The following is a 19,679-nucleotide window of genomic DNA, read 5'->3' on the forward strand; positions in this document are numbered from 1 at the left end:
GTTTCGCGACTCAAACCCTTACCTTTCGTGGCAGTGCCCTTCCTTTTGTAGAGATACCAAGAAATTACTTCGTAGGGTATGGGTAAATTAAAAGCCCGAAAAAGTGTTTTACTTAATATGTTAAGCGAACGTTAGTTATTTCGTTTGTTCGACGCTCATAAAGTTCGGGTCCTATTCCCTAACGACGCCACGCTTTGGTATGGCTGTGCAATTGAAACTCCATCATTTGCAGAGGATGGGAATAGCTAAGTCAAACACGTTATATTTCTTGACGAGGCACCCTTACTACGAGGGTTGGAACTTCAATAGTGGCAACTATTTACTTACAGCTCATACATAATAGATACGTGTTTCAAAGCGTGTACTGTTTCGCGACTCAAACCCTTACCTTTCGTGGCAGTGCCCTTCCTTTTGTAGAGATACCAAGAAATTACTTCGTAGGGTATGGGTAAATTAAAAGCCCGAAAAAGTGTTTTACTTAATATGTTAAGCGAACGTTAGTTATTTCGTTTGTTCGACGCTCATAAAGTTCGGGTCCTATTCCCTAACGACGCCACGCTTTGGTATGGCTGTGCAATTGAAACTCCATCATTTGCAGAGGATGGGAATAGCTGTCAAACACGTTATATTTCTTGACGAGGCACCCTTACTACGAGGGTTGGAACTTCAATAGTGGCAACTATTTACTTACAGCTCATACATAATAGATACGTGTTTCAAAGCTTTACAGACCTTCAAAGTAGTCACCAGCATTGTGTATAACCCGTTGCCAGAGATGTGGGAGTCTTAGCAGTGCCAGTTGTGTTGACAGTTGGAGCGGCGCGGTCTATTGCCCGACGAATTTGTAGCAGTTCTGAAGCGAATGCCGTGAAGAGTTTCCTTCAGTTTAAAAATCGAGTTGAACTCACGAGGGCTTGAGTCAGGGGAGTGCAGTTGGTGGTATAGCACTTAGCAGCCCCATCAGTCAAACAAATCAGTAACAGCTTGGACTTGATCATTGCCCTGCAAAATGATGGCCAGGTCCTGCAGAAAGGGTCATCACTTCTGTCTATGTGCTGTTCATTTTTAGAACACAACCTAGCACCGCTCGAACTGTCATCACAACTGGCACATCGCTGGCAACGGGTTATACACAATGATGGTGACTACTTTGGAGGTCAGTAAAACTTTGAAACATGTATCTATTTTGTACGAGCTGTAAATAAATAGTTGCCGCTATTAAAGTTCCAACCCTCGTATCTTTGATGTAGCGGATAGACGTAGCATTGTTTTGTGTGTTTCGAAACGATGTCGTTCGACAAATTTCGTGTGACTCCCAACCAAGGGCAAGAGCTAGATTTTACGCCTCTTCATCGGATTGTTTCGGTGCAAGTGCTTATTTATTAAAGCAGCGTCTGAGTTGGCTTCAAGAATCTAGGTGAATCCCGTTGTAGACCCTCTCGTACCAGAATTCCTAAGTCAGAAAAGTCCGTGTTGATCACCAGGAATCGAACCTGGACTTTTATGTCATTAGTCAGCTACGTTAATCACTACACCATGGAAAAATGTGCCATATATTAAGTTTAGAAAGTTTCATACTTGAAATGTTTGTTGAAGACAGTTCGTGAAATGAAATCCACTGGACAGGGTACTGGGAGCCATTCATACGCAGTCTGCTATATTTGTTTTACCAGCTGATGTGAGCGTTTTAGCAGAAACGCGAAATCAATGCTGGATTTATTTTCCCGTGCTGGTGGTTATAAATTCCCAGGAGTCGTATCGGATCGGTGGCATGATTTCTGTAACGGTTCGTGTGCTTAAAAACTTTGTAATGTGCGTACCACTGTTTTAGTAAAATAATAGTAACGATACCCGACCAAAAGCCCCGAAAACCTAGGTTAACTTATTGCACAACTTAAATTGCGATTTCTCTACCATTGACAAGGTCAAAGAAAATGAAGTTTAAGATGTTTTCTTCTATACAGATAATCTACGTTGAAATCTTCGCCAGAAACACAAAATACTTCCAGACTCCCGAATGCGTTCTTACAAAACTATAAATAGATGACTGTCGTGTGTGCAGTTTTTTATAGTACTCCCAACATAAAACTTGTGCTTGTTGAAACCACAGCCTCATTGCACAACGGCGACAAAGGTCTTCTCCGATATGTACTCCTTTATTCCTGTGCTAAACGGTACACAGCCAAGTGTTTAAAAGAATAGAGATCAGTAAAATACAGAGCCTTATGGAAGTCTCAATTATCATTATGAAAACTGTGAATACATTTAACCAAATATAATTGTTTTGCATGTTTTGTAAGTATGTTTCGTTGTTCATTTTTAACTACAGCTCCAAAGGTGAGGACGAAACTTAATATATTCGATTTATTTCAAATGCATTGTCTTTCAGACTTTGATTCAGTAAAAGATCCTGTCATTCACTCATTCACAAGTACGCTATTACAGCCTAGAGACAGATGTACTCTATTGTTGTGCATGATATATTTATAAAATTAAACTGATGATTGTAAAATTGTTTTCTTTGTCTGCGTATGTGGGGAGTGGGGAATATTTTGTAAGTATTTTAAAGTATTATTATTCGCAATGTTCATTACGAAGCAAGATCATTAAGGCCTCATATTTCTATTGAGAGACCTTTATTGCCGTGTCAACGTGGTAGTGGCTTATTTTATGAGTGACGCTCTGCTTCATCGCATATGCCGGTGCTATTTAACATACATACTCTGCATGTGTAGTGTTTTGTGTGCTTCCTTACGCTCCAGTGTTGTGTACAAAACAGTACGTTTACTATGTATAAAAGTAAAATGACACTTGCGAGGAAGCAACAAACCATTCGTCGATACAAGGTGATATTGTGGAGGAGGTCCCTCAGTAGTAAGCTAAACACCCGACGGCTACGATTTACTTCGAAATTCATAACAGCGAGTAAAACTACGCTATTTTAAGACCGTTTTAATAATTCATTTGACTTGGCATTTACTTTAACGTCTTTCTCGTAGGGGAGGTACCGCCGCTTGTCTTCTCCGGACTCTTACTACTGGGGCAGACCACAGTAGGGTTATGCAGAAACCAGCGAATATTCAGAATTGTCGAATTTTTCTCCTTTTTCTGTTTGCGACAGGTCATTCGTTCACAAATAGTAACAATGGGTTAGCAGGTTTTGTAAATTCTGTACACGATGGAGCAAAAGACGCGTCTCTGCAGACGGCTGTTTTAGTTTTGTGCATTCTGCGTCAGCATTTAGTTTCTAGTTGGAACGCAGCAAAAAGGATCTGGAAGTTCTCAAGTAGCTATATATCTATCCACGGTGACTTAAAAACCATTATTTGTTCCAAATTTCAGGTAGTTCGCACAATTTAATAATATGGTCACTGCTGCAATTCAGTTCTGTCACCGTTATTTTCGAACGCCATATTTTTATGAAGCCTTTATGCAATTAGACATTGCATTAACTTATGTTAAAATTTGAAAAGGTAATGCCAAATTCATGCATTTCCGGACATTTGAAAAATCCCCCAAATATGTAAATAGATAAATGGAAATGCAGCTGCTTAAAGGTGAAATATTTCATACTCCAATTTATGCTTTTCCAATGAATACAAAACCTCTGAAAACTTATATTGTTGAAGTCAACACGATCTAAACACAGCAGAAAGGTAAAATTCATCGCACAATGAACTCAGACTGACATGGTGGTTTCATATCACAGTTCAGCAGTCATAATATAGGTTTTCCATGATTTCCGTAAATAAATTGAGAGGCAAGGCCACGGCATGTTTGTTTATTCTCGTTCTTGCCCGAATTGTCCAGTCCAAACTTGTGATACATCTCTGTAGACCTCAACGACGATGACACATTATCCCGACTTTTCAATCTGAATTCTATAATCGAAGCGCAGGTGTCGCAGTCTGTCGTATATTTTAGTAAAACGTGTTGTTGAGTATTTAAATAGTCTTATGTAACTGTGTGAGCAGTTTTATTTTCTAAATCTTTGAAAGAGCGCAGAGTACTGTTACCCCAACATTCTCAATTTTTTCCTCTCTGTTCTCTATTTTGTAGTACACCTAAACTTCTTGACTAAGTTAATTTTTTTTATTTGGATCTAAGATATAACCTCGTGGGATGGCTCTAATATACGAGTGCTTATAATAGACTACACGACTGCTCTTGCTATCAGCAGTAGATCCGTCTTGTGTACTGCAAGCAAACTATGATACGTAATTTCTGTGACACGTGTAACACACATTTTTAATCCTAATATAAGGGGCAGCCAAATGAAGAAGAGACAGGTGCATAAAAGTAAGTAAACTACTTATTGTTTCATAAATAATCGGCATATATGTTAATACAGTTACCCCACTGTGAGACAAGGCGGTCAGTGCCTTCAAGGAAAAATGATTGCGGCTACCCACGGAACCATGACTACCCAGGCGTGCACTCCTTCGTCCGAAGCAAATAGACGGCCACGGATGTCTTTTTTCAGGACTCCAAAAATATGGAAATCTCGTGGGAAGGGATCGAGACTGTATGGAGGATGTGTCAGGGCTTCCCAGCGAAACTTCCGCAGCGAACTCAAAACATTCTTGGCAACATGTTGCAGGCATTGTCCTGCAACAGAAGGGACCGCCCGACAAATTTTCTGGGCCTTTGGATTTCATGGAGCGCTTCAACTTTTGCTGTGTGTCCACGTACCTCTGTGCGTTAATAGTGGCGCCGTGCTCCATAAAATCAGTGAGCAGCGGGTTGTCGGACGGCACCATTCTGTCGTAGGATAATGCACGCCCAATGCCAAGATTGTTTCGACAACGCTGCAGAAGTTTCGCTGGGAAGCACTTACACATCCACCAGGTAATCCCGATCTGTCCCCATGCAATTTCCGTAGTTTTGGAGCTCTGAATATAAAGACATTCGTGGTCGTTGGTTTGCTTAGAAAGAAGAGGTTCACGCCTGGATACGATCATTGTTCCATAGCGAACCGCAAACATTTTTCCATGAAGACATTGACCGTCTTGTCTCACAGTGCAATAAATTTATGAACAGTTATAGTTATTACTTTCGAAGTAATAAAAAGTTAACTTACTTTTTTTCCTTCTGCCTCGTTTTCATTTGACCACCCCTTGTAGCTTGATGGAATCGCCACTATACTTTCTCAGCCCGAAGGCTCTCTGGCCACCTCACCTTGTCCTTGTTACCAGGCTATTCTACGAACGTGTAACGCCGAGTAGGTCATGGAGGTGATTAAAGCTGCAACGTCTCGATCAACCGGGAAAGTTGCAACTGGAACACACGCTAGTTGATGCGCCAGAGGTATCTAGGTAAGTGACGAGAAACTGACGAATTATTTTGTTTCCTTCATTCGCTACTCTGGACCACCAGGAAAAACAAATTTCTAGCATGGTTAAAAACCTGAGCCTGAATATTTTTAAATAATAAGAAATATTTTGTGCAAATTCTGTACTAGAACTGCGGAACGATGAAACCAGTAAGTTTCTAGTCACAGATGTACAGTAAATGTGACATGATGGCTCAGTTAGAAAACTTTCGGGCCTCTACCACGTAACATAACTGAGTGGTCCAGACATGCTCATCGGATCGACTTACATCTCTAACTTACCCCTGATCTTCCCCATTAATTCCAGATTTCATAGATTTCACTCTGCTTCAAAATAACTCCTTATCGGTTAAAACCCCGAGGGGTTAGTGAAGTTGAATATTCACTTGGGGCTACGAGACGTACGTAGAATAGTGGGATGACTTCTGCGAAACTAGTAGGGAGCAGAGGTTAACCCAGGGGCAAACTGAAGCTTTCGAGTCATTACGCGAGATGCGCATAACTGGTTCAATCTGAAGAACATTATCCACAAAGATACCACTACATCGTTACTCCGCAAAGCGACATACAGTGTGTTGCAGAGGCTACTTGTGCTGCCAGTAGCATTCCCCCCCCCCCCCTCCCCCTCCACATACAGCTCGTTCTTTTCCGTGTTCTGTTCGCGAATTATATGTGGGAAGAACCGCTGTAAGTAACCTCCGTATGAGCTCTAAGCTTTCTGATTTTATCATCATTTCGCGAGACTTGTGTGGGTGGAAGTAATATGTTTGCTCGATTCTTCTTGTAACGTACGCGTACTTTCCCTGAATTTTATCACTTCTCGGTGCTGCACAACGCCTCTCTTGTAACGTCTATCGAGTTTGTTGAGCTTCCAAGTATAGCTCTCGCGCTCACTAAACCATCCCGTGACCAAATGTTCCGCTCTTCCTTGGATCTTGTCTTCAACCTGGTAAGGATCCCACACCGACGACCAGTACTCAAAAGTGTGAGTTACAAGTGTTTTGTAAACCATTCTGTAGTGGATGAAATACATTTCCTTAACATTCTGTCAATGAATCTCAGCCTGAATCTCAGCCTTGCATCTTCTTTACCTACAATTTGTTTCCTGGTACGATTGGCGCAGAGTATGGCGCGCCTAGGCTAAGAGAATTTTTTCTCTCGTAAAGTGATGATCATCTGTGGCACCTCCGTTTTGATTTGCGTTAAACCGTAGATTCATTCTCGTACCACATGGACAAGGTCACACACACACACACACACACACACACACACACACACACACACACCACTGATGGCCATCTGGTATCTACGATTTGCATCGGACTGGACACAACTTGTTAGCGCCATTGAACGTGCTTTCTGGCGGAATGATAAAGAGTCAATAGAGATAAGTTTTTACAACTGGGCATATTTATTGGGCCGTTCAGTCAGTGTTTCCATGCGAGATACACGTATACACATCCACGTTCTGCGAAGCAGAAACTTCAAGGGAGCACTGAAACCAACTGTCGCTTTGTTAGGAATAGTGTACTTATCAATAGGGTCCAAACGCTAGGCATCCTTGACAAATAGTGCAGAGGATACTCGTTACAATTCTAGTTCTGAGCTTCACGCCAAAAACAACCATCTGTGGATCATGTGACTCGATTTTCATGATTTTGCTGCAGTCCATAAGCAACTCACCTAACGAACGAATGCGTGACATCGTCAGGAGTGCTGTATACGATCATTTCATTTTTCTGTGTGACAGCTGCGGGTTGTCATAGATAGCGAAGAGCCAAGCTACATGATATGGCACTCACTAAGATGAGGGTATGTGAACCTAGAAGATGTTTAGTGAACGTTTGTTTCCGGGGTTCGTTGCTACGGCGAACGTGTTCACATGGTTTGGGGATGTTCCGCCTAGTTTTCGCTCGGACCGTAAGTCTTGGTTGACGCTAGAATAAACGCTGTTTTTATAAACATTTCATGAAATATTATACTTCTCACCCTCTCGTTGGAATTTGGCCTTTCATTTATAACTGTGATGATGCTCGCGTCCACAAACCAACTTCATGATTCAAAGGAAATCATTTTGATTTGTTGGCCCTCCTTGCTCAATGCCCAGACCTTAACTGAGGCAAACATTTTTTAGTGCTACATGCTACTCCAATTCGGCCGGCCTCGTGGCCGAGCGGTTCTGGGCGCTTCTGTCCGGAACTGTGCTGCTGCTACAGTCGCAGGTTCGAATCCTGCCTCGGGCATGGATGTGTGTGGTGTCCTTAGGTTTGTTGGGTTTAAGTAGTTCTAAGCCTAGGGGACTCGTGACATCAGAAGTTAAGTCCCATAGTGCTAAGAGCCATTCGAACCATTCATTCGCTATTCCAATCGCCTCGAAGCCTGGCAATGATGGTTTTGCCGTACTTATCAGAACTTAATTTAAACGCTTCCCCCGAGACTAAATTCTGTAATGTTAGCAAAAGTGCTCCTGAAAGTTATTAAGTGAATGGAGAAACTGCAACGAACAACAACGGGAAAGAAGGAAATTTTACGTTTAACGTATCGTCAGCGTCGTGGGCATCAGAGGCTGTGCACAGTCTTGAATCGGACGGGCATTGCGAAGGATTTTTTTTTCTGACCCTTTAAGTAACAAAATGGCGTAGCTAGTAGAATAATGAAATATGTCGGTATGTTCTCTTTCGGAATAGTAAGCCGTAAAACTGCTCAATTTATTGCGTATTTGCAAGGTCATCAAGAGTTCTGGGGTGGTAAATATTCACACCAATTAATCAGGAGCCAAAATCATACAGGATAGTTTCAGTGGTAAGTTTGAAAACATCTGCAGGGAATTATCAACATCAGTTTCTGTAAGCACACACATGACCTCAGCAAGAACATGTATCCCTGAGAAAAGGTGTTCACAGCCAACTTTAGACCATGCGTATAAATCTAAATTTGCAGGCAATTTAGTATCAGAGTCAGTTTCACGACTTTCATAAAATGTTTCTTCGAGCGCAGCCAGTCAGTCTGTGCTACTTACTGAATCTAAACAAGACATTTCGCCCATAGGTCCATTTGACACTGTGTTACCCAGACTCTACCATCAGTTGCTGTAGTAGTGTTTGAAACTGTAGTGATTGTAGCTACATCGTCTGCATCAGTGTCTCCTGAAAATACTGAATCTTCTGCGTGCTCTTCTGTAAACTCTTCCCAGCACTCCATTACATGATCAGCTAGAACTTCCTCCACCATGGTCCTGAGCCACCTCCGTGAAATTATTGTAGATCTAAAAGAAACGTCCACGAATGTTAGTATGATCGCTCCAACTAAACAAACTATTAAAAATTCGCAAATAGTATATCTATTGGATTCGAGTGTGTACGTAAACTGTTTTCATCGTGCTATTTATTTCTATTAATTGTCCTGCATGTGCACTGCCAGCGGGAATAATTTATATTACCTCATCGGCTAACGTTTTCGAATTAATTTGTGAAATAATATTACCTGCAATGTTCATTCTTCGTTAGAAGCAGCATTTCCCAGCATATAATCAGTACAGTTGGATGTAACTAGGAATTTGCTTCCATGTACGACGGGGAAGAGAGCCATATGTAGATACGCTTACATACGACTTCTATATTGATTTTATGCTTTATAATGTAGAAAATGTTCCTGTAAATTACACGTACTGTCGTTTATGTCAGGTGAGTAAATCCACAGGCGACAAATGCTAGTTGAACTCAAAACCAGCTCTGAAGACGGGTGCCTCAAAGACCTTTGGTAAATATTCATATCGTTATTCATTTTTTCTGTGGTATCTGAAGCCTACCCACCTAGAAATATAAATGGCAGAAGGTAGTGGTGATTACAGAGAAACAATTGTGAAAATCGATTGTCTGTTGTAAATAAAGAAACAAACAACATTTAAGACTAGTGTTATATACGTACAGGTGATCCCTCATGATGTTACAAACTTTCAGGGATGTTGGAGATGGGTGAATGTGTCAATCTGAGGTAAGGAACCCTTGTCGGGAAACTACAGAGTCGAAAGTTACAACCGAGAATCGTTCTGATGCCTCTGACAGTGGAATACATGAGCCGGGACTGTTGTACAATGATCACTGTGAAATAAATGTCTTCTGCTGCAAGCTCTTTGGTTTCCATATTTTTGGTAAAGGTAGTATAGACTAAACAAAGAAAAAAATTACCTGTAACTATGGGCTCTAAAACGCACTTCTTATGAGCTATGAGCACTTATTCGTCTTGGCTACAGTGAAACACATCTCTTCTGCTGAATAATGACCATAGCTTTTAAGGTATGCATTTTAGAGTCCATGTTTTTCTAGACTTTCTTCCTTTTTTTGGTCCATACTACCATCTCTGAAAGTTGCCTTGCCAATAGTCTTAGCAACGGCAGTACCAGTTCATATATTCTGCTGTCAGTGGTATCAGAACGACTCGGTCGATTCCGGACAGGGATCCCTCACCTCATATTGATACATTTACCCATCTCCATCATCCCTGAAAGTTTGTAATGTCATCACGGAATCGCCTTGTATTTACAGTGACACTTAAAGTGTTCTACAGCCGTGTACCGCAAGTCTCTAGAGAAACGGAAGGTTCCAAATGATTGGAAAAGATCACAGGTAGTCCCAGTCTTCAAGAAGGGTCGTCGAGCAGATGCGCAAAACTATACACCTATATCTCTGACGTCGATCTGTTGTAGAATTTTAGAACATGTTTTTTGCTCGCGTATCATTTCGTTTCTGGAAACCCAGAATCTACTCTGTAGGAATCAACATGGATTCCGGAAACAGCGATCGTGAGAGACCCAATTCGCTTTATTTGTTCATGAGACCCAGAAAATATTAGATACAGGCTCCCAGGTAGATGCTATTTTCCTTGACTTCCGGAAGGCGTTCGATACAGTTCCGCACTGTCGCCTGATAACCAAAGTAAGAGCCTACAGAATATCAGACCAGCTGTGTGCCTGGATTGAAGAGTTTTTAGCAAGCAGAACACAGCATGTTGTTATCAATGGAGAGACGTCTACAGACGTTAAAGTAACCTCTGGCGTGCCACAGGGGAGTGTTATGCGACCATTGCTTTTCACAATATATACAAATGACCTAGTAGATAGTGTCAGAAGTTCCATGCGGCTTTTCGCGGATGATGATGTAGTACACAGAGAAGTTGCAGCATTAGAAAATTGTAGCGAAATGCAGGAAGATCTGCAGCAGACAGGCACTTGGTGCAAGGAGTGGCAACTGACCCTTAACATAGACAAATGTAATGTATTGCGAATACATAGAAAGAAGGATCCTTTATTGTATGATTATATGATAGCGGAACAAACACTCGTAGCAGTTACTTCTGTAAAATATCTGGGAGTATGCGTGCGGAACGATTTGAAGTGGAATGATCATATAAAATTAATTGTTGGTAAGGCGGGTACCAGGTTGAGATTCATTGGGAGAGTCCTTGGAAAATGTAGTCCATCAACAAAGGAGGTGGCTTACAAAACACTCGTTCGACCTATACTTGAGTATTGCTCATCAGTGTGGGATTCGTACCAGATCGGGTTGACGCAGGAGATAGAGAAGATCCAAAGAAGAGCGGCGCGTTTCGTCACAGGGTTATTTGGTAAGCGTGATAGCGTTACGGAGATGTTTATCAAACTCAAGTGGCAGACTCTGCAAGAGAGGCGCTCTGCATCGCGGTGTAGCTTGCTGTCCAGGTTTCGAGAGGGTACGTTTCTGGATGAGTTATCGAATATATTGCTTCCCCCTACTTATACCTCCCGAGGAGATCACGAATGTAAAATTAGAGAGATTCGAGCGCACACGGAGGCTTTCCGGCAGTCGTTCTTCCCGCGAACCATACGCGACTGGAACAGGAAAGGGAGGTAATGACAGTGGCACGTATCGTGCCCTCCGCCACACACCGTTGGGTGGCTTGCGGAGTATAAATGTAGATGTCATGGCACCGAGCGAGATTGCGCAGTGGTTAGCACACTGGACTCGCGTGCGGAAGGACGACGGTTCAAACACGCGTCCGGCCATCCTGATTCAGATTTACAGTGATGTCCCGAAATCGTTTCAGGCGAATGCCGGGATGGTTCCTTTGAAAGGGCACGGCCGATTTCTTTCCCCATCCTCGCTAATCCGAGCTTGTGCTCCGTCTGTGACGACCCCGTTGTCGACGGGACATTAAACACCAATCTCCTCCTCCCCCTCCCCCTCCCCCCTCCTCTTTAAGGTCCATGGGAATCATTCCAACATTCACGTAATCCATTTAGGTTCAAATGGCTCTGAGCACTATGGGACTTAACTTCTAAGGTCAACAGTCCCCTAGTACTTAGAACTACTTAAACCTAACTAACCTAAGGACATCACACACATCCATGCCCGAGGCAGGATTCGAACCTGCGACCGTAGCAGTCGCACGGTTCCAGAATGTAGCGCCTAGAACGCTCGGTCACCCCGGCCGGCAATCCGTTTAGGGTAACCAGAGAAAATTTAAAGTTGTATGATCGTAAGAGGATTTGAAACCCGCTCGTCCCGAATATGCTTCCAGTGCCTTAGCCTCTGTGTCACCCCACTATACAAGGAAGGAACAGGAGATGACTAGATGTTTCGTCACATCGAGTAGCCAATGGCCTAGGTTGCTTCACAGGTCAGAGAAGGGTGAGGTCATGCTACGTCTGTTAAGGACATGCACGTGAAGCACTGTGCTGTTCAAGTCAGCGTTCAGGAAAGCTCTCCAGTACAGGAAGTGAGTCTCTGTCGCTAGCCACGTTGCGCCGGGACCGTACTGGTCCGCAATGAGGTGCCGCAGACAGGAAACATGTGACAGCCGAACTGAAGCTGTCGCAGCTGCGTGTTCTCGCGTGCGCCAGCGCTGCGTAGGAATGTAGGCCTTTGTAGCGGCCCGCCGCTGTCCGGCAAACCGGTTCGAAGAAAGTGCTGTCTCCGTGCCTTCACCTGCCGCTGCCAACTTCTCTTTATTGCGTGTCAACGCACTCCTTCCGCAGTAACCTGGTTAAAACTCTCAAAGGGTTTTCTTCGTACGTGCCATCCTTTTGTATGCGGCCGAGTTCCTTCCTTAGCATCCTCTCCTCACCTACATTTTTCTCATTTCCGACTGTACCTGTGTAAGACAAGTCCTCCAACAAGGGCGAGCAAGTCAGTCTGCATGGCATAAATGCCAAAAGAGAAAGGGATGCATAAGGAAAAGACCCGCATAAATTGCGAAGCAAGAAACTTGATTCACTTGGTCGAGTCACTTTCAAATTTAGATAACTGCATGGTTGTATTCTCACATTTTAATGTCGTTTTTGCGGTTTGATCTTGTGTCCGACAGGCGTGGTAGCTTTCATTTTAGGTGTGGTACGAGGTTCAGTAAAATATCATGTTGGAACTTTTTTCTTTCTCCAGAAGATAGTGAGGGCTTTCTGCGATAGTCTTATCATGAAGCCGTGAAGTTGTGCAACAAACATTATTTACCATGAGTTTCAGTTCACATTGTAGCTTTATATTAAATATCTTCACTATCAAAACGAGAACGTAACACGAGATTATTATTGTAGCAGAAAAGTATATTTAAGGGATATTATTATTACTATTACATACCTTACAGGCCTTTTATCAGACCACGCGAGGCATTCATGACTACTTGTTCTTCCAGTACTCCTTCATTCGTTCACTAAAGGCTCTCTTCCTTTCTTCAGTCCACTTTAGCCTTTGGGCTTTAGGTGCTGTTATCTGTGACGTCGCCGGCCTTTGTGGCCGAGCGGCTCTAGGCGCTACAGTCTGGAACCGCGCGACCGCTACGGTCGCAGTTTCGGATCCTGCCTCGGGCATGGATGTGTGTGTTGTCCTTAGGTTAGCCAGGAGTAGTTCTAAGTTCTAGGGGACTGATGACCTCAGAAGTTAAGTCCCATAGTGCTCAGAGCCGTTCTCTGACGTCTTTTCCCACTTGTACGTCTTGTGTCTATAGACGCCTTTGTCCATAACGTCCGCTGAATCTATCTGAGCTCTTTCGAGATCAATTTTGACTTGTGTCATCCAGAGTGTAATGGTCTTGAGTCCCTGGATGTACCTGATGATTCTGTTGGTGAGTTCGGTCTGTGGGAGTCTGCTGATGCGTCCATAAAATATTAGTCGCCTCTTTCTAATGTCCGCTGCGATGTTGGAGAACTCTGTGGTGTCCCTGCAGTGAAGCCTATATCCTTCGTCCGTGAGTATTGGTCCAATAATTTTCCTAATGATTTTTCTTTCCTGTGTGAGAATGTTCTCGAGGTCGGCTTTTGTGTGTAACACCAGTGTCTCACTGCCGTATAACACCTCAGGTTTGATTACAGTGTTATAGTGACGAATTTTGGTACAGGTAGATAGATATTTCTTGTTGTAAATACCCTGTGTTCTGTATAAGGCTCTCTTCATGTTCAATAACCCAGTGTTTTTTTTATTATTTATTATAATTACTACTACTGCTACTACTGTTCTTTGCGCTTTGACCCTCTGAGAACCACTGCCCATGATTATTTTGTTCTGGACCTAGTTCTGTCCTCGAAACCTGTGAAAGCCTGAAATTTTTTTATTTAAAAATCACCTTGTTGCGTATCTCCGGTTCGTGTATTCCCATTTCATCCAGATCCCTTTGTTCATCTTTGGTCCAACGTACTTTGCTTTTTTGTTCACCAGAAATTGTATTGTTTCATGTATTAATCTCACCTGGTCTATTCTAAGGATGTGTTCGAAAACACGCTCCTTTTCCTGATTATTTCAGAGATTCTCTCGATCTTGGTATACAGCTCTTCGTTCGGTCGTCTCCTAAATTGACCATCTTCTCTTCCTCATAATCCCAATATCCACCTGAGAATCTTTCGTCCCACCAGTTCTAGTCTCGTAAACACTACTGTTCTTAATAAGTTAAGAGTTTCTGCTGTGTAATAGGCTTCACGGCGGATGCCTGTCTAATAATATCTCAATTTTGCATTGATAGAAATATTGTTCTTATTGCAGATGTTCATAGTTTCTATGCTAAATTCATTTTTTTTATTATTATTGTTATTATTATTACTTTAATAGTAAAAACGGCAAATACATTCACTGGATTTAGCATTTTATCGCTAGTTGGACACTTCCTAAGCGTGTACTGCCCGATATATCGGCGGATAATGCGTGCAGATTCCAGTAAAGTAGCATTTTGTAGTTGGCATATGGATATTTTATCTATGCTAGTCGTCTTAACGTGCCCATTAAAATCTCACTGGACTCGCATTCGGGAGGACGACGGTTCAATCCCGTCTCCGGCCATCCTGATTTAAGTTTTCCGTGATTTCCCTAAATCGTTTCAGGCAAATGCCGGGATGGTTCCTTTGAAAGGGCACGGCCGATTTCCTTCCCAATCCTTCCCTAACCCGAGCTTGCGCTCCGTCTCTAATGACCTCGTTGTCGACGGGACGTTAAACACTAACCACCACCACCATTAAAATCTTTTCCCTCTGCTCCCATTGTGGCGAGATCACTTTTTCACTGGTTTACGCCAGAGTCGCTGTAGTTCGATTTTCAAGTCCTTGTATCTGGCAAGTTTTTCAGGTTGCTTCTTGTCGATTGCGCTGTCGCCTGGGAAGGCAATGTCAATGGTTCACATGCTCATTTTCTTCGCAGTTGTGATGTCTGGTGTATTGTGTTCGAGCATTCGATTTCTGTGAAGTCAGCAGTCCCACAGTAAATGGGCGTGTTTGTTCTCGACAACTTTTTTCTGGCTTGTGGTCCCACAAGTTCCTTTCTGCCGGCAGATCATAATTTTGGCTTAAGTTCAAGTGTATAATTAGTTCCACATCATTATGCTTATGCTTGTAATCAGTCTAAGCGATCTTTTTGCAACAACTAAATACTTAGGGATCCCCATCAGATAAAATTGACGGAGGACATCGAAAAAGTTCAAAGAAGGGCAGTTTTGTTTGTACAATGGTTTACATCAGTTTACAGCTTGAACATTTAGGTATTTTTCGACATCATTACCATTTCTGTCGATGCATTTTTGTAGACGCTGTGGCAGTTTTTGTTTGCCCATGTCATACCAGCTCGCCACCATGCCTCTTCTTTCAGCTCGTCGTCGGAGCTAAATCGCAGGGACCACAATTAGCACTGACAGGTACTTCGAGACTCTGAAAAAACTCATACGGACAATTCAGAACCGGTGAAGAGGAATGTTGAGCAAGGGCGTACACATTCTCCATGACAACGCTCGCCCACACTTCGCTCGGCAAACCGTTGCTCTGCTGCAACAGTTTCAGTGGAACATAATCACCCACCCATCCTATAGTCCTGACTTGGCGTCCAGTGACTACCACCTGTTTCCTAGGTTAAAAGAACATTTGACCGGAAAGCGATTCAGCTCCGACGACGAGGTGAAAGAAGAGGTTCATAACTTTCAGAACAGCATGGCGGCGATCTGGTATGACATGGGCATATAAAAACTGCCACAGCGTCTACAGAAATGGTGATTATGTCGAAAAATAGCTATATGTTCAAGCTGTGAACTGATGTAAACCACTGTAGAAATAAACAGGTCTATGTACTTATAAAAAAATAGGAGGCTTTACTTTCGGGATTACCGTCGTATTATCGCGAAATAGGGAAGAGAGTGCCACGGATATGATACACGAATTTGGGGTGGCAGTCATTAAAACTAAGGCGTTTTCCGCTACGGCAGGACTTTCTCATGAAATTTCAATCACCAACTTTCTCCTCAGTGTGTGAAAATATTTTGTTGGCTCTCCCCTACATAGGGAGAAATGATCATCATAATAGAATTAATCAGAGCTTGCGCGGAAAGGGTTAAGTGTTCGTTTTTCCCGAGCGCTCTTAGTGTGTGCAGCGCTAGAGAAATAGCTTAAAGGTGGTTGGACGAACCCTCTGCCATGCACTTAATTGTGAACTGCAGAGTAATCATGTAGATGTAGGCGCAACTCAAGTTATAGTCAGTTGTTTCGTTAGCTTCTTTGCAGAGTCTACACTTTGGGTTTTCGCTGATTTCTTGATTCTGGATTTTATAGCATCAGTTCTGGTGGCTTGTTCCAGTGCAGAAAACATCAGTCCTTCAGTTTCCTTCTTTTGGGTACCGTTGGTCAGCCAAGACTAGTTCTTTTCTTTATCTATTTTGCCTTCATTCTTTAAGAACTGCCTGTCCAACACTTAATTACATAGGCTGACAGCCGGGCATTGGAGTAGGGCCTACAGCTTTCCGGTATTATTATTATTATACAGGATGGTCAGAAACAGCGTGTGTTGCAGGGTAGGCTGTGCTGAGAAATAACGTTAAGGGAAAAAAATCGATACGTTGCGCCGTTTCCGAGTTAACTAACCAGGCCTTTGCGTGCGAAAATTCAAGCGGGTAGCAGTTCTTGTTGCGGTTGAAACGGATTGTCATTAACACGGCATGACACTAGTCTCCAGCTCCTGGCGGATACGATCTTTCGACGAACGCTGTTCTTAAGCCATGTTTGATGGCTTTGAGTGATACATAATTCCGGAGACACGGTGGACTTTCTGCTTTGATACATCAACAAATCGGCCATCATCATTCCTGGGTTGGTCGTGGGCAAGTCTAAAAACTAATGCTCCTTCCTGCCATTCTGTGGCGTCTCCACGTCCACCCATTTTATTTATTTATATATTGCTTATTTAGCCTGACCAGATTAAGGCCTTAGGGCTTCTCTCACATCTGACGAACAACAGTTACCAAAGATTTCACAAATAAGTTCGCAGTAATAATAGTCATAATAATATTAAATATACGACCTGGAAAGCCCTGAATAGACTACGAACAGGCGTATCAAGATGCAGAGCAAACTTGGAAAAATGGGGCTACATCAGTGCAGACGATCCCTGCGAGTGTGGAGAACAGCAAGACCCACAACACCTACTGGTCTGCAGGAAACTAAACAACCCGTGTTCGACTCGAGACCTATTTGAAGCAAATGACAAGGCTATTCAAGCTGCAGTGTATTGGGCTTCACGTGGGATATGAAAATCGCTCTGTTTCGCATCCTTAGCGCTTATCATTATATGTTACATACTTTCCTATATTATTGTAGTTAATTTACCTTATAACCATGTATTATTGTATTATAACTGCTTCTCTTGCATTGTAATATAATTTTTTTTGTTTGTAAAATGGTGATGTCTTGGATACGATAAATAAATAAATAATATTAATAATAATAGTAATAGTTGACACTAATAATAATAATAGTGAATGGCATAAGGAATTATATAAATTACTTTTTGTACATTTGAGTCTATGATTAGAGTTATCAGGAGTGAAAAGAATATAGATGAAGAAGAATATTGAAGTGACAATGACAGTGGAATATAGAAAACAAAATGCAAACTATGCTTGGCAAGATGGTGGGGTGGGGGAGGGGGAGGGGGAGGGAGAGTTGTGGGGTAGAGGGAATTTGCGACACAAAGCTGCAGAGCTGAGTATGAGATAGATGGCTATTGTGATAGGTGGGCCATTAGCTGTCTTTTGAAGCTTGTAAGGGATTTGGTTTCTCTGATATTTTGTGGAAGATTGTTCGAGAATCGGGTTCCTAATACAGAGAATGATTTGGAGAATATGGCATTGTTATGTGCTGCACAGAGAGGATTTTATTGTGTTTAGAGCGGGTGTTTCCGCTGTGCTGTTCAGATAGTGGTGTAAAAGTTGACGATAAATAGAAGGGATGCAGTGATTGAGAAGGTAGAGCAAGCATAGGGTAAGAGTGTCTCTACGCATATTGGCACGTAACCATGATAATTGTTTGTAGGCAGGAGTGATACGGTCGAAAAAGTGAATGTCACAAATGTGTCGCGCACATCGCCAGTTCCAACCTGCGTGAGCTTTCGTACGAAAGTCCGTGGAGAATAGCATCACCGTAGTCGAGTATAGGATGTGTAAGCGACTCTACGAGCTTCTTTTTAACCTCAAAAGGAAACACTTTTTTATATTTCTGTAGTGAGTGAAGTGACGCTGACGCCTTCTTACAGATTTGCAATTGCGTGTTCAGTCCAGTCTACATGATGGTCCAGAATTATTCCCATGTTCTTTGCAGAAGAAGAAAAGGTTATTTCTGTGCCGTTTAGGATTAATGGTAAAAGAGATTCTCTGTATTGAGGGGTATTGTATTGAACTGGAGACCTAGAAACGACGGAGAGGCTTCGTTTCCGCTGCAGCCCTCAGTGATTCACAACCCCACAACAGGCTACAGCATTTCACTCACCCCATCGCCGCCCCACACCGAACCCAGGGTTATTGTGCGGCGGTTCGGCCCCCACTGGACCCCACCCCCCGCTCCCCATTCCAGGGAACGTCTCACACCAGACGAGTGTAAACCCCAAATGTTTGCGTGGTAGAGTATTTATGGTCTACGCGTACCGGTACGTGGAGACAGTGTTTCCGCAGCAATCGCCGACGTAGTCTGAGGCAGAATAAGGGGAACAAGCCTGCATTCGCCTAAGCAGATGGAAAACCTCCTTAAACCCATCCACAGGCTGGCCGGCACACCGGACCTCGACACTAATCCGCCGGACGAATTCGTACCAGGAACCGGCACGCCTTCCCGCCCGGAAAGCAGTGCGTAAGAACGCACTGCTAACCTGGCGGGCATTGAGGGGCAATGAGTCGTTTATGAGCGACTAAGACTGCTTGTGTTTTAGATGGAGTAAGTTTCAAACCTAATTTCTGCGCTCAGTCTGACAAGGCAAGTAAATCAGCATTTACATGACGGATGGCTGAGCACAAGTTTGTTGTTCGCAGCTCATAGTCTCGCGGTCGCGTTCTCGCTTCCCGAGCACGGGGTCTCGGGTTCGATTTCCGGAGGGTCAGGGATTTTCAGCTGCCTGGAGATGACTGGGTGTTTGTGTTGTCCTCATCATTTCATAATCATTCATGAAAGTGGCGAGATTGTGCTGAGTAAAGTTTGGGAATTTGTACGAGCGCTGATTACTGCGCAGTTGAAAGCCCCACAAACCAAACATCATCATCACAAGTTTGTTGGGTTTGCACTTAGATATAGCTGGAGATCATCAGCGCATAAGTGATACTTCCAGTGGAAGAGAACAGTTGAGACGTCATTAACATATAATGAGAATAGTAGCGGGCCCAATACTTATCCTTGGGGGAGTCCTGATACTGCATTCCACCATTGTGATCATTTTGTTCCAATCTTTACACATTACTGGTGCGATGTAAGGTGTGAGTGGAATTATTCTAAAGCACTCGAGTTCAGCAAGTTTAATATCAAAGTCAACAGTCTCGAATGCTCTGCTGAAATCTAATAAGCACATAATAGTCGCCTGCTGTTTGTCCGTGG

The 19,679-nt window shown here is 43.0% G+C and overlaps 1 protein-coding gene across 2 annotated transcripts in view; it reads left to right on the top strand.

The window, feature by feature from the left end:
* Positions 1-19,679, top strand: part of LOC126184778 (protein FAM107B) — a 200,308-nt gene that overhangs the window by 51,831 nt on the left and 128,798 nt on the right. The window contains exon 1 of one of the 2 annotated variants that reach the window (XM_049927335.1): positions 5,282-5,315. The exons of the other annotated variant lie outside the window; for it this stretch is intronic. Coding sequence (XP_049783292.1) covers positions 5,297-5,315 — 19 coding nt within the window. The 5' untranslated portion in view covers positions 5,282-5,296. Of the gene's footprint in view, positions 1-5,281; positions 5,316-19,679 lie in introns of those variants that run through there. 2 annotated transcript variants of the gene reach the window in all.

Source organism: Schistocerca cancellata, chromosome 4 (assembly GCF_023864275.1).
Source record: "Schistocerca cancellata isolate TAMUIC-IGC-003103 chromosome 4, iqSchCanc2.1, whole genome shotgun sequence".
NCBI lineage: Eukaryota > Metazoa > Arthropoda > Insecta > Orthoptera > Acrididae > Schistocerca > Schistocerca cancellata.